Below are 12,353 nucleotides of genomic sequence, written 5' to 3'. Positions count from 1 at the left end.
ATTTCATTCTATGTTCTATTTTTTACACTTCTAGCTAGTTTGAGTACAAGTGTCAATACCTATCTGATTTTACTATTCCAAGTAGTAGTTTGAATTTCAAAACAATTTAGGATTGTTAAGAGTTTATGATTTCTATATACAATTGTAATGGCCTATGGCTTAACCCCCAAATTTATGAATAATAACTTCAGTATCGTGCAAGTATTATGGATTCAGTTCTGTTTTTCTTTTTCTGAGTGGATTCTCAGGTTCAACTTGGGTGGATTCTTAAGAGGGTTTTGGTGGATTCCAAAACCAAAACCACAGCAGCTGGATTCCTACCTCGTTATTTCTTCTTCTTTCTATTTTAGTCTCTTACAAACCATCGGTCAGTTTATTCTATTCTTCTAGCACTTGCAATCCCTGTTTTTAGATGTTAAGGTGTTAGTCTCGGTTTATGTTGGTGTTAGTTTGTATGTTAAGTTAGTCTTAGTTGATGTGTTTAAGTGTAAGGGGTGTTTTGGATATTAGTGGTGTGCTTTAGTTAGTGTCGGTTGATTAGATTGTATTTAATATAAATATATATATATACATATATATCAAACCGTGTGCAGCATTCTTCTTTTTCTCTAGTACTGTTGGTTGATTAATGCCTTGATATTGTCACATGGTATCAGAGCATTAAGGTCCAGTAGTTCTATATACTTCCATCTTGAGAGTCCTCTTTGGGTTCTCCATTGTGGTCCTTAACAAACCCATGTTGTATTTTTTTTTCTAAAACCTCAGTTGATTTTTTTTTTTTTTTTTTGAGTGAATAAAATTTATTATCAAGAAAACCCCAAAAAGGAGAAAGAGAGAATATACAGGGGAAATAAACAAGGCAAGCTGAGCCCAACCTTCAAAAAGAGTGGGAGGAGGGTTGCAGCAGGGACAAGGGCAATCCCTAGGATACAACAATGAGCCTGTTCTTTGGGGTGTCTAAAATATTACGATGGGATAATAAATGAAGCTTGGAGCTAACATTAAAATAGATGATTTTTCAAATCTTGTGAAAAGAGCGAGAGTTGGAGGTCCATCTTCGAAGATTCCACTTCTTCCAAATGTGGTATATGGAGGCACCAAATTCTAGTTTCTTGGCAACATCACAGATGGAAGTTTCAAAAAAAGTCATATCCACCCACTGCCACTCCCTTGAGAAAGGGAAAACGCTAGTTGATTAGATCATGAGAACTAGGGTTTCCTACTATCATGAAGATCGCTTACTCCATCGACATTTGATGCTCTATTTCAACTAAAGCTGCAGTACCCTGTCATCTGACTAAGAATTTAAGACGTTGAAGGCCCCCCTACTTTGGTCCTTCGACCTAGTTTTTAGGCTGGTCTCAAACTCTAATATGCTGGAATTAAATTTCTCCCATGCACCCTGCAGTACTCCATTTCTGCACCTATTGGGCAGAATTGATTTCGGCATCTGGTCATCTACTTCAAGTGATATTTCAGGGCATTGTTGCCCCTTTTTGGAAGGTTCAGCATTGATATTTTTTGCTGATTGCTAGTCCTTCATCTGCTTTATTGCTTTTGACAGCATTTTGACAGCATCTGCCCCTTCTCTGTGGAATTTTGTTGCCCACAAGGTGCGATTGTGATTGCTGGTTATTTGTTTTAATCACTATGGCAGTATCCAAGCTTCCTATGGACAATATTAATGTCCGGATAACTTCTATCAAGTTTAAAGGTGCTTCCAGTTATCTCCTTTGGGCACACAGGCTGTGGGATGCTGCATTACTCTATTGGCTGTGGAATAGTATGGAGCCGTCCGTGGCTGCCAATGTCATGTTTCATAAAGCAGCCATGGGAGTCTGGGATGAACTTAAAGAAAGTTTTACTCTAGACAAAAATATGTCAAAAATATACGACTTGTATGAGAAATTCTTCTCCTTCATGCAGAATGTAAAGTTTGTTGGTGACTAATATAGTACACTTAAAGGCATGTGGAGGATCTCAATGTCTGTCAACCTCTCTCCACTGACATTAATGTCCTTAAACCTCAACGTTCTAAGTTTCTTGTCGCTAAGTTCCTTTCTCAATTGGACTCTGACCATCAGCCTGTCAAGAGTCAAATATTATATGGTGATAGGATTCCTTCCATGAATGAGACCTACTACAGGATTCAGCAGATGGTGTCCCCCTCACTATCCAGACCTGATTCTACCACTTCTCCTAAGGGATAATTCCACTTTTATTACTGTCGTGGTCGTGGCAATCAAAATTCTGATGAGGTTGTTTGATACTGTACTCATTGTGGTCACCTTAACTATACTGTTGACAAATGCTGGTTTAAGCATGGCAGGCCCCATTGGGCACCACCACAATTTGCTAATACTGTTGTACCTGATGGGAGTGCTGACATTGTGCCCTGTAATGACACCGATCAATCCTTCATCTGGGAGTGTTGTCTCCTCTCACACTCATATGATCAACCAACTCCTCAAACGGGTCTAGCAACTTGAGATATCTTCCACGTCTATTCCTACTTTTTCTCATTCATGTATACCTACTTATCTCATTTCCTCTTCCTCCACTCCGTGAGTCATTTACTTAGGCGTCTCCTCACACAGCACTGGTAAGTCCAATCTATTCTCTTCATTTCCGCAATCTAATTTTCCATCCCAAGTTACTCATGCTGATTGGATCCTTTACTGATATTACTGGTCATGGTGTTGTTCCTTTGGCTTCATCTCTTTCCTTATCTATGGACTTTATGTTCCTAAAGCCCCTCTTAACCTTTTTTTTGTTAGTCAATTGACAAAACTTCTTAACTACTCCATTACATTTTATCCTTCTCATCATGTTTTTCAGGATCTCAAGACAAAGATGTCGATTGGTGGAGGGAATGAGAGGGATGGTGTATAGTACTTTGATGTTGCTTTTTCATCCATGGCGGTGCCTGTTATCTCTACTAGGGTTTATCTTTACATTGGCACTACCGGCTGAGACACCTTTCTCTTTCCAAGCTTTAACATATGGTCCCTAGTTGCAAGTCTATTTCCCATCTTCAGTGTCGTGAAACTTTTGAGCTTGGCAAGCATCACCGTACTGTTTTTCCATCATGTAGTTAGTTAAGGAGTCATTATTTATTTTCCTTAGTTCATTTTGATATTTGGGGTCCATGTAGGGTCAAGAGTCGGTTTAGTTTTTCTTATTTCGTTACCTTTGTTGACGATCACAGTAACATGATATGGTGATTTCTTTTAAAAGATCGTTCTGAATTTGTGTCTTTCTTCAAACAATTTTATAATGAAATAAAGTTCACTTGAAAATTTTGCGCATTGATAATGCCCTTGGGCTTATCCAACATGCAATTTCACCCTTTTGTTCTAACAAAGGTATAATTCATCAAATTTGCTGTTCTTATACACCTCAACAAAATAGTGTGGTGGAAAGGAAAAAACCAACGTTTGTTAGACATTACAAGGTCCCTCATTTTCTATATGAATATTCCCAAGATTTATTGTGGAGCCGTTGTTTTGACCTCTTGTTATTAGATTAATTTGATGCTGTCCTCTGTTCATCATCAAACCCCATTTGCCGTCATTTTTCCTACTAGTCCCTTATTAAGTTTACTACCTCTCCTTTTTGCCTGCCAATGTTTTATTCATATTCTTCATCCTAGGCTCGATAAATTGCCTCCTCGTGTTATTGAGTGTCTTTCTTGGTTACTCTTGCACCCAAAAAGGCTAAAGGTGTTTTGATCATGTTACTCGTCAGCAGTTTGTTAGTGCAGATGTTACCTATTTTTTTTTAGAATACTCCCTATTTTGGTGTGCCTGTTTCTGATTTGGGTCCTCCGTCGTCCTTCCCCTAGTTCCCCACTTATTCTTTATATCATTCATCTTAAGGACTCTAACCCCAAACCCATAGGGGTGCCTTTATAGGTATACAAGCGCCGCCCTAAGCTGCCCCCACTGGGTCCTGCCATCCCTCGGTTACCCCAATCTGATTCTTTGCCTGGAGGTTCCTCTTCTACTGATGATTTCCCTATTGTCCTTTGAAAAGGCACTCGTTTTTGTATTCATAACTCATTGGTTGCCTATCCACTTCCTAATTATACCCCATGGTTTGAGTAGGTTGTTCACTATATATATTTATATTTATCTCTGCCCCCATGGTTTGAGTAGGTTGTTCACAACTCAAACTGTGGACAATATTCTTCTTAGTTCTTCTCTCTCTCTTCTCTAGTACTGCTGGTTGAATAATTCCTTGATATTGTCGCAGATATATTTAATAGATTACCGCTCAGTTTAATCAGCAACTTCATACCTGGTCATAATTTTAGTTGCTCTCTAGTAATTCAATAATATTCTCCGAGTTCTAGTTTTGAAACCTGAAGTTCCAGTGTGTTGGTTAAGAATCCTAATAACACTAGAACTCCTTGGTAGATCCCTAGCCTATTATCAGAATTTAATCAAACTTTGCAGGTCTGTTCTTCTATTAAAACAGACCACTCAATCAGGTTTCTACTCAACCAGGTTTCTAGACCATTCTGATTTTTCAGTCTTGAGATACAAATTTTCCATTTTCTGCTCTGTAATCTTGTCAATATTAGTCTCTTGCTGGATTTTCTGATTTGGGATAGTCTACATTATTGCTGTGGGGCCTGTGGATTGCAAGGATCGAGGATTCGATTTCAAGGCAGGTTTCTGCCCTGGCCGAAACCAAGATATCTCGGGTTTTGACCAAAACCTGGGATTTTTTGGGCCAATCGAAACCTAGGTTTCAAGGTCCAGAAAATTGTTTATTGACCCTTTTTTTGGGTGCTTTCTATTTTTTTCAGTTTACACCTATGGTACTTGTGTTTCACAAGGAACCGACCCAAAATGGTACTTGTGGTTTGGACCCAAGTTTCCTATTGTACATTGAATGCTGTTGTACACTAGCCCTATTATAAACACCGACTACATATAATTTAGCTACTACAAATGTAAATTTGTACTTAAAACAATCACAATAGGTTAGGGAAATATAAGACACTCACCACTCAATACATGGTGTGTCTTGGCAGGTCTAATTCACGAGTTGTGTACCATTGAAGGTATCGGTGATCTTCCTCCAAATGCAACACATATGTATCCCATGACATATTTTATGCCCAACACTCTGTCTATTTTCTAATTCTTCCGAAAATTAGATTTGGGGAGAAAAACCATTACCTTCAAGCTCCAAGCACGCAAGTCCAAGTGGTAGAAACTGTTGAATGAGTAGAAGAATGCCAAAAAGTAGGAAGAAATCAAGTGATTTGACAAAAAACTGCAAGTTCTTGAATAAATCCCCCCTAGCAGTGTCGAAACTTGTGAAATTCCCAGCTCTTGGTCCAAACGAAACCAAGTATCGAAACTTTTGAAACCTGTCGAAACAGGGTTGCAACCAGGTATAAACCAGTTTCGAGACCATTGGTTTCGTCTCGGACAAGGTCAAAACTGAGTTGTCTCGGTTGAAACTGCAAGTTTCGTCTGAAACTAAGAACCATGGTGGATTGAGAGGATATGAGGCTTCATTCCAGTTCTTATTCAAGGGTTGTGCAATACTATTGGGCTAGTGCTCAAAAGAGGTGTTGGGATAGATGGTAGTTTTGCCTCCCAATTGGTTTTTGTTGCTTTATAATCTAATGTGCTGTGTATATATTTTTGTGTTATATGTTGTGATTACATAGAATGTATTGGGTTTTGTTTTAGGATGAAATGTTATTATTCATTTGTAATTTCCTAATACAGTTGCTTGGAATCTCAAAATCTTGGTCTCATCGGAAAGGTAATTACAGAACTTAAAAAAGCACCAAAACTACACTGGACGAGCATGAATTTTGAAACTAGTGCCTAAACAGGGGAAGCATTGGTAATCTTAAGCAAATCTCACCCTTGTAGATAAACTGGCTTGTAATGTTGGAATCAATCAGTCTCCATAGATTCCACTGTTTTAATTGCTACAGTAGTTTACTTGCTACAATAAAATTCTTAACAGTATATTATTTTTGAGACTTTTCTTATTAATAGAATAATCAGTTTCCATATTTTCTTCAACCTATTCTTGTTGGGAGAACTCTTCAACCTTGCAATTAGAAATTTGTTTCCAGCATTCCTCTCCTTTGCTAGAATGGCACTGTTATGTTCTGCACTTCTATATACAGTGAGCAATTCCAATTCACCTTCAGGCATCTGCCAGAGAAATCTTTTCAAGAACTTAAGAGAAATAACTGAGTCACCTTTCTTGATCCAATGTACACTAGCACAGATAGAAACACTTGATTATCTTCGTCCGATTAATTATGCTTCCATCGGTTGTTTCGTCATGCAAGATGAATAGCAAAATCTTATTTGTAATAACATGTTGTGATCCACGACATCCTTCCTGTATGATACTAACCAAAGTTGGGGAAATTAGATTCTAGCTTCCCATGCATCTCACCAATAAGAACTTCTATATCCTTTCTGGAAGGTAAAAGAAACCTAGTTGTGTTGTGAGATATCACAAGTAGCAAGTCTGAACACTAAATTCCCGTTGATTTTTATCTTGAGACTAAAGAGAATTCTCAGTTTGCAAGAACACAAAGCAAATAGAGATCGAAGGAGAAGCAGAAGAGAGAGACAAGCACATAGCTAGGCTGCAACTCACATCGGGTTTGGAGCAAACAACTAGCACTGGAAGTCAAGAGCAACTACCTCAAGAGTAGTGGTGAGACAAAACAACTTCTTTTGAGTTCACTAAAAAAAGTGACTTCTACTTTCTAAGTCCATAATTACACTTTCTTTCTAAACTAGGAAACAAATTTACAAAGCCACTCTGTTCCAAGCAAGTAAAGAAATTTAATTAAAACTCTGCTAGAACACACCTAAACTAAATCTCTCTACTCACTCACACTTTGAAACATAAAAATCCTGCCATAGTAGTCAATAAACTGGCCATTACTTACCTAGAATAGCTTGGATTGACAAGATCTTGCTCTGGTACCTGTAGATTTAGTTGAATACGTTCTTTGAATACGTTCTTAAATGGAACCAAAATCACAAATGTTTTCTCTGGTCCTTGAAAAATTGAGCATAGTATATGAAGTCATTCATATAATGTCTTAAAAAAAAATTTTCATATCCAAATCCATGCAAACATGAACTGCCTTGAGTTGATGAATATGAATATTTTAAAGGAAGCTTAGGGGCTTTCTTGCATCACAGGGTGGAAAATTGGTGGTTTGATGTCAGAAGATCAAATTGACTCTTGTTGAATCAGTTTGGGCAATATTCTATTGTTTCACATGCTTGGTAAGTTGACAAATTAATGGTGAACATATTTCCCAACGGAGGAGGCTTTGCCTGGATGTTATGGCTTATTAGCTTGAAAGTTGCACTCTTGCTCAAATTTGTCATTTTTTTTGTTTTTTTTTTTTTTTGTTCTGCGGAATGTGCTCATGGTCAGTTCTTCCATTTGTTGATCAATTTCTTTCTTTGTAGTTTACATATGAATTAGGCCTTTACTGAAGTTGATCTTTCCCAAGAAATCAGAAAATATATGTAATGCTTGCTAACACTTCATTGATGTTTCGGCAGAAAGGGATGTAAAGATGGGAATTAATCTGAATTTGCTAACACTTCATTAATGTTTAGTGTTTTTGGTGTATCTAAATTTAGAAAGAACATTTAAAGCTTCGTGGTGGCCCCATTTAAAATTTTCATTTGCATCTCACCAGAACTTTGTGATGATGTCATGTCCCATTTATTTTCGTTTAGTTTTGTATGGTTGCTTGGCATGGCCGTATATGTGATGTAGATCAATGGGGACGTTACAGAGAAGAAAGAACCAGCAACAGCTAGTCCTGAAGCCCCATCGAGACAGCCCAGCCCATCTTTATTTGGGCCCCATATGGACCAGCAATGAAGTCCATCCAGCCAGTTTTAAATAAAAGCCCCTTCTTAGGCCCAACTAATGGGCCAGGTTTGGGCCCATTAAGGCGTCCCTCTTATATATGACTTGTGTGGGAGACTTTTAAATAGTTTCTATTTTAGTAGGTAGGTAGCTGCAAGATAGAATTTATTTTTGGGAAGCAGTTTTCTGTACGCCAGCATTCCCATGTGTCTATCTCTCTCCTCCTTAAAATAAGGGGGCATAGATGTCTTTTCACATGGGGAGGAGAGAGATAGACTCATGAGAGTGCTGGCATAGGCCACACTCCCGGACAGAGAACTTTTTCCCTTTATTTTTTATCCAGTTTCAATTTTGATATAACTAGAAGTAGGAACTATATTAGGTTAGTATCTATTTTATTGGGTTGCAATTTTGTAGTGGATTCCTTCTCCACGCAAGCGGGGGATTTTGAATTTATTAACAAGAAGAGCACAATTTTTGTTTGAAGAGAAAGCTTGGCTTTCCTCCTTGTTTTGAGAGACAATCATGGTGAGAGACCTCTATGGTTAGTGGTGCAATCTGCGGTTCCAAAAACCCGGTTCAGATCGCTTATGGGCCCACTAGTTTAGGGAAGATAAGAGATATTATATAACACAAACCCACAAGACAGAATCACAGTGAACCAAACAAACAGAACAAGTGGACAGAATATATAGAATGATTGATAAATCTAAATTAAACCGATAAGTTAAAACATGAAGAGATGCGACTATAATGGGCTTAAGTGATATAGCAAAACTTAACCCATATGGGCCCAAAACGGACTTAAGAAACTGTAACTTAAAGGCCCATTTGGGGGGGGCCTTATTTTAAATGCTCAATCATGGGCCTAATTAGGGGCTGGTCCGATGAACCCTTGTCCTTGTGCCTTCTTGAGTAAACCTTCAACCCTACATTACACTAAATATCTCAAATCAAGAATTGAGTGGCAGAACTGTAAATAAATTGGAGTTAAACAAAAGGAGAGTGGCAATCTGGTAAATAGCATGAACAGTAGTATAGGGTTCCTTGGGAAGAGACAAAAGGCCTTGGGGACAATTGGGATATAAGTTATTATGTAAGGGTAATTCTGGGAACTAATGAAAGAATGGACGGAATTAATATGGAAATTAAGATCTAGAGAGCTTAATCATAATAACAAGAAGGGAGGTCTTTAGAAAGCAAATTGAAGAAGACTTCTTGATGCAATCCTGGAGCTGGAAAAACTCTATTTGGGTTTTTGCTATGAGCCCACCCATACACAAGAAAATTCAAATGCAATAAATAATGGCAGTTTGTAAATATATCCAGTTTTCAAGGGGAAGTGGTAGGGGTGTAATTAAACAGAATCTTTATGGGCTCTTTAGATTGTAAAATAGGGAGGGACACATAAGAGGTTAAGAAATAAAGATACTGCAGCCCAATTCCATTTCCAAAAAGTTTGAGAGATGCACAAACACCACATCTTAAACAGCCCAACCAACCCCATGGATTTATTTCATCTTTGGTTCAACATATTTAACTTTAGACAACCCCCTTTACAGCAAGGTCACTGAATTGGTCCCAACTTTCCCAAATAAAATTTTTGCATTCCAACAAGCATGACACCAACTCATTCATAAGAACCGATAGTAAAAGAAGATGTAAGCTTCTCACCATTTTCTTTATTTACAATATATTTACATTTTTCGTATCATTTATGAACTCTGATGGATTTAAACCATCATACCCTGGATAATTCCCAGGTGCTCTACCATTATGATCTAAGGGATCACCTTCAAAATGATATTTGTTATCAACAGAACTATATTTGTTATGCTATCTCTACATATTAGCATGTTGATGGTAAACAAGGAATTCTAGATGAGTCATCAGTGATCATCCGGCCATAACTAGCCCTCTTTTCCCTTTTATTTTTTTTTTAATTGTTGAGATTGACCACCATTCATAGAGTAGGAAGATTCCCTTGCCATAGTAACCAAACAAGAGCAAGAAGAATCCCCACTTCATTCCTCAATCTGATAAAAAAAAACAAAAAAAAAACGTAGAGAGGGGATATCGAGTTAGAGTTCATATCGGCAAGAAGAACGAAGATCACAGGTTTTCCCTTCTAGCACGGTCGCAAATTACAACGAAAAGAGGAAGGCAAGCACCCAACGAACTACCTTCATATCGTCATTGTCCTGAAAATACAAAGATGAGAGTAAGCAACCAAAAAAATGCCATTGTTACAGATAAATAAGCAGACCTGGTTCCTGATAAAATACAGAGAGCGATTTGAAAGCCTCTCCGAGTACCTGTGTTTTTTTCTCTGATTTGGGTCTACTTGCAAAGGAAACTAGACCTGAAGCTCTCCAATGGTGGGAAGGAGGGAAGGAGATGAACTGAGAGGGAGGGAGAGGGAAAGTCGAGGTTTGAAAGCCTGCATTTTTTATTTTTTTTTCATTCCTACATTTTGGCATTGTGGGTTTAGAATCTCATCGGGTTGAGATTGATCTAGAAGCCAAATCGGGTTGGGCATCATGAAATGGAGCAATTCAATCTCCACTACAGGATCTTTTAACGCCATGTGTCGCACAGGGAAAGTGGTAATGCTAGGAATTGTCAGATTAAAGAATTGGAGAGGATCTTTATCCGCCTACGAGGCATCACTCACAGTCCAAATCAAAGACGGGAAGGAAGCGAGAAGGATAGAAACGAGTAGACCATTCACAAGGAACCCTATAACCTGACTATAGGAGAGAGAGAGAGCGAGAGAGAGCAAAAGAGGATATGAGAGAAGACAAGAAAAAGCAACAACCCTCATTACAAATAAGTCGATGTTAAATTGCATTGAAACAATTTTATACCATGATATTCCTTATTAGGGATGGACCTACAGATAGTCTAACGGTTCAACCTTTCCAACTTGTAAATCTTGTCTACAAGGATAGATGGCCAAGAAACCCTTTCCTAATAAGGGAGGTAGAGCTGATGGTACGTGACATGTATGGATGATATTGCACGTACTCTTGCCACATTCACTGACAGGAAACTCTTTCCTCAACTGTTTAATTAAGCTTAGTGATAGAAGTAGTAGTTATTAGGCTAAAAAAATGGGAGATGATATAAGTATCTTTGCTTTGGGAGGTTTACTGAAAATTGTACTTTAGAAGAGAAAGCTTAGAACTACAAATACAATTCTAAATTTTCTCCAACAAACAAGGAAATGTGGGTTAGTGATGGATTAGCTTAAGGGTGTCAATTTAAAATCATAAACGAAAACCAAAACTGAAGTCGATTGTTAAAAACCTTTTTAAATTCGGTTGAGTTTGTTTTTAAAAGTGAAATTCCTTTTAGTTTGGTTTCGATTTTAGATTAAAACCATTGCTTTGAACCAAATTGAACCATATAAAACCAAAATTAATTCTTAATAAACTCTACAATATACACTCACTATGGTTTCTTTGTTGAGTCGTGTAAAAATAAAATAAAAAGGAAAATTCCTGAGAAGCCTACCCTCACTGGGAAAGTAAGAATTAAGAAAAAAGTGCTAATAGGAAACCTACGCCAACTGCTAATTAGGAAACGATAGACTGGAAAAAATTAGGAAACTCCTCTGCTTTTAAAGAGTTGATAGATTTCCATAAGAAAATATATATGAATTAAAATCCACTGCAATACATGGCGGGGTGGCGGTGCACATCAAACGGTACAGCAGAGACCATGTGGGCCATGTGTGCCATGTGGCCTCTATTGTACCGCCAGATGTGCACTGCCACCCCGCCGATACTGCAGAGGATCCTGGTCCATATACCACCCAACCCCAACTCCAACTCCAACCTAGTAGTTGTCACTTGTCGCCCTTGTTGAATTTTTTTTGGGTAAACTCGCCATTCTTGAATTAATTGCTACTGCTGTTGTTGTTGTAGGGTACCCGGCCATACGTAATGCGAGGGTTCATGAAGTACTTTTATTGGCATGAAGGCCGTCTCCTCCCCTTCTCAAGACTGCCAATGGTATTGAAGGCAAAGAGCCACCTACTAAGAATCGTTATATTGCGCAGGGAGGTATATGCTTTAAGACGGAGATCCGATAGGATCCTTACCAGGTTTCAAGAGCGGCGGCGGATGAGGGAGATGAGGGAGCTGGCTGCTTCTTCTTCTTCTTTTTCTTTTGGTTCGCAATTGCAGCCTAGCGTTGACAACAATAATATTATTGACGGCAACGACGAAGACGAGGAAGAAGAAGATGATGTTGAAGACAACGAAGACGACGATAACAACGGCAAAAAGGAATGTGTGATATGTCTGAGAGTATTAAAAGATGAAGTAAAAATAAGGAAGCTTCTCTGTCATCATCGGTTTCACATTGCTTGCATCACCCAGTGGCTCAAACAACGCTCCACTTGCCCTATTTGCCGACGAAGCATCTTTCTGGGTATTTCTTTTTCTGCACCCTGA

General features: G+C 38.3%; 1 protein-coding gene across 1 annotated transcript; it reads left to right on the top strand.

Annotated features, from left to right (window-relative positions):
* The first annotated feature begins 11,840 nt into the window (after positions 1-11,840).
* On the top strand, positions 11,841-12,353 carry LOC122668316 (RING-H2 finger protein ATL16-like). The gene has a single exon (XM_043864902.1). It carries the CDS (start codon positions 11,841-11,843, stop codon positions 12,351-12,353), a length of 513 nt encoding a protein of 170 aa, XP_043720837.1.

The sequence above is a fragment of the Telopea speciosissima genome, chromosome 7 (genome assembly GCF_018873765.1).
Source record: "Telopea speciosissima isolate NSW1024214 ecotype Mountain lineage chromosome 7, Tspe_v1, whole genome shotgun sequence".
Taxonomy (NCBI): Eukaryota; Viridiplantae; Streptophyta; class Magnoliopsida; order Proteales; family Proteaceae; genus Telopea; species Telopea speciosissima.
The sequence above is the reverse complement of the archived record's forward strand: the minus strand, read 5'-3'. Positions and strand labels throughout refer to the sequence as shown.

Bases quoted from the DNA above. Each gene is read 5' to 3' on its own strand.
- LOC122668316 (XM_043864902.1), top strand. From the start codon at position 11,841: ATGCGAGGGTTCATGAAGTACTTTTATTGGCATGAAGGCCGTCTCCTC.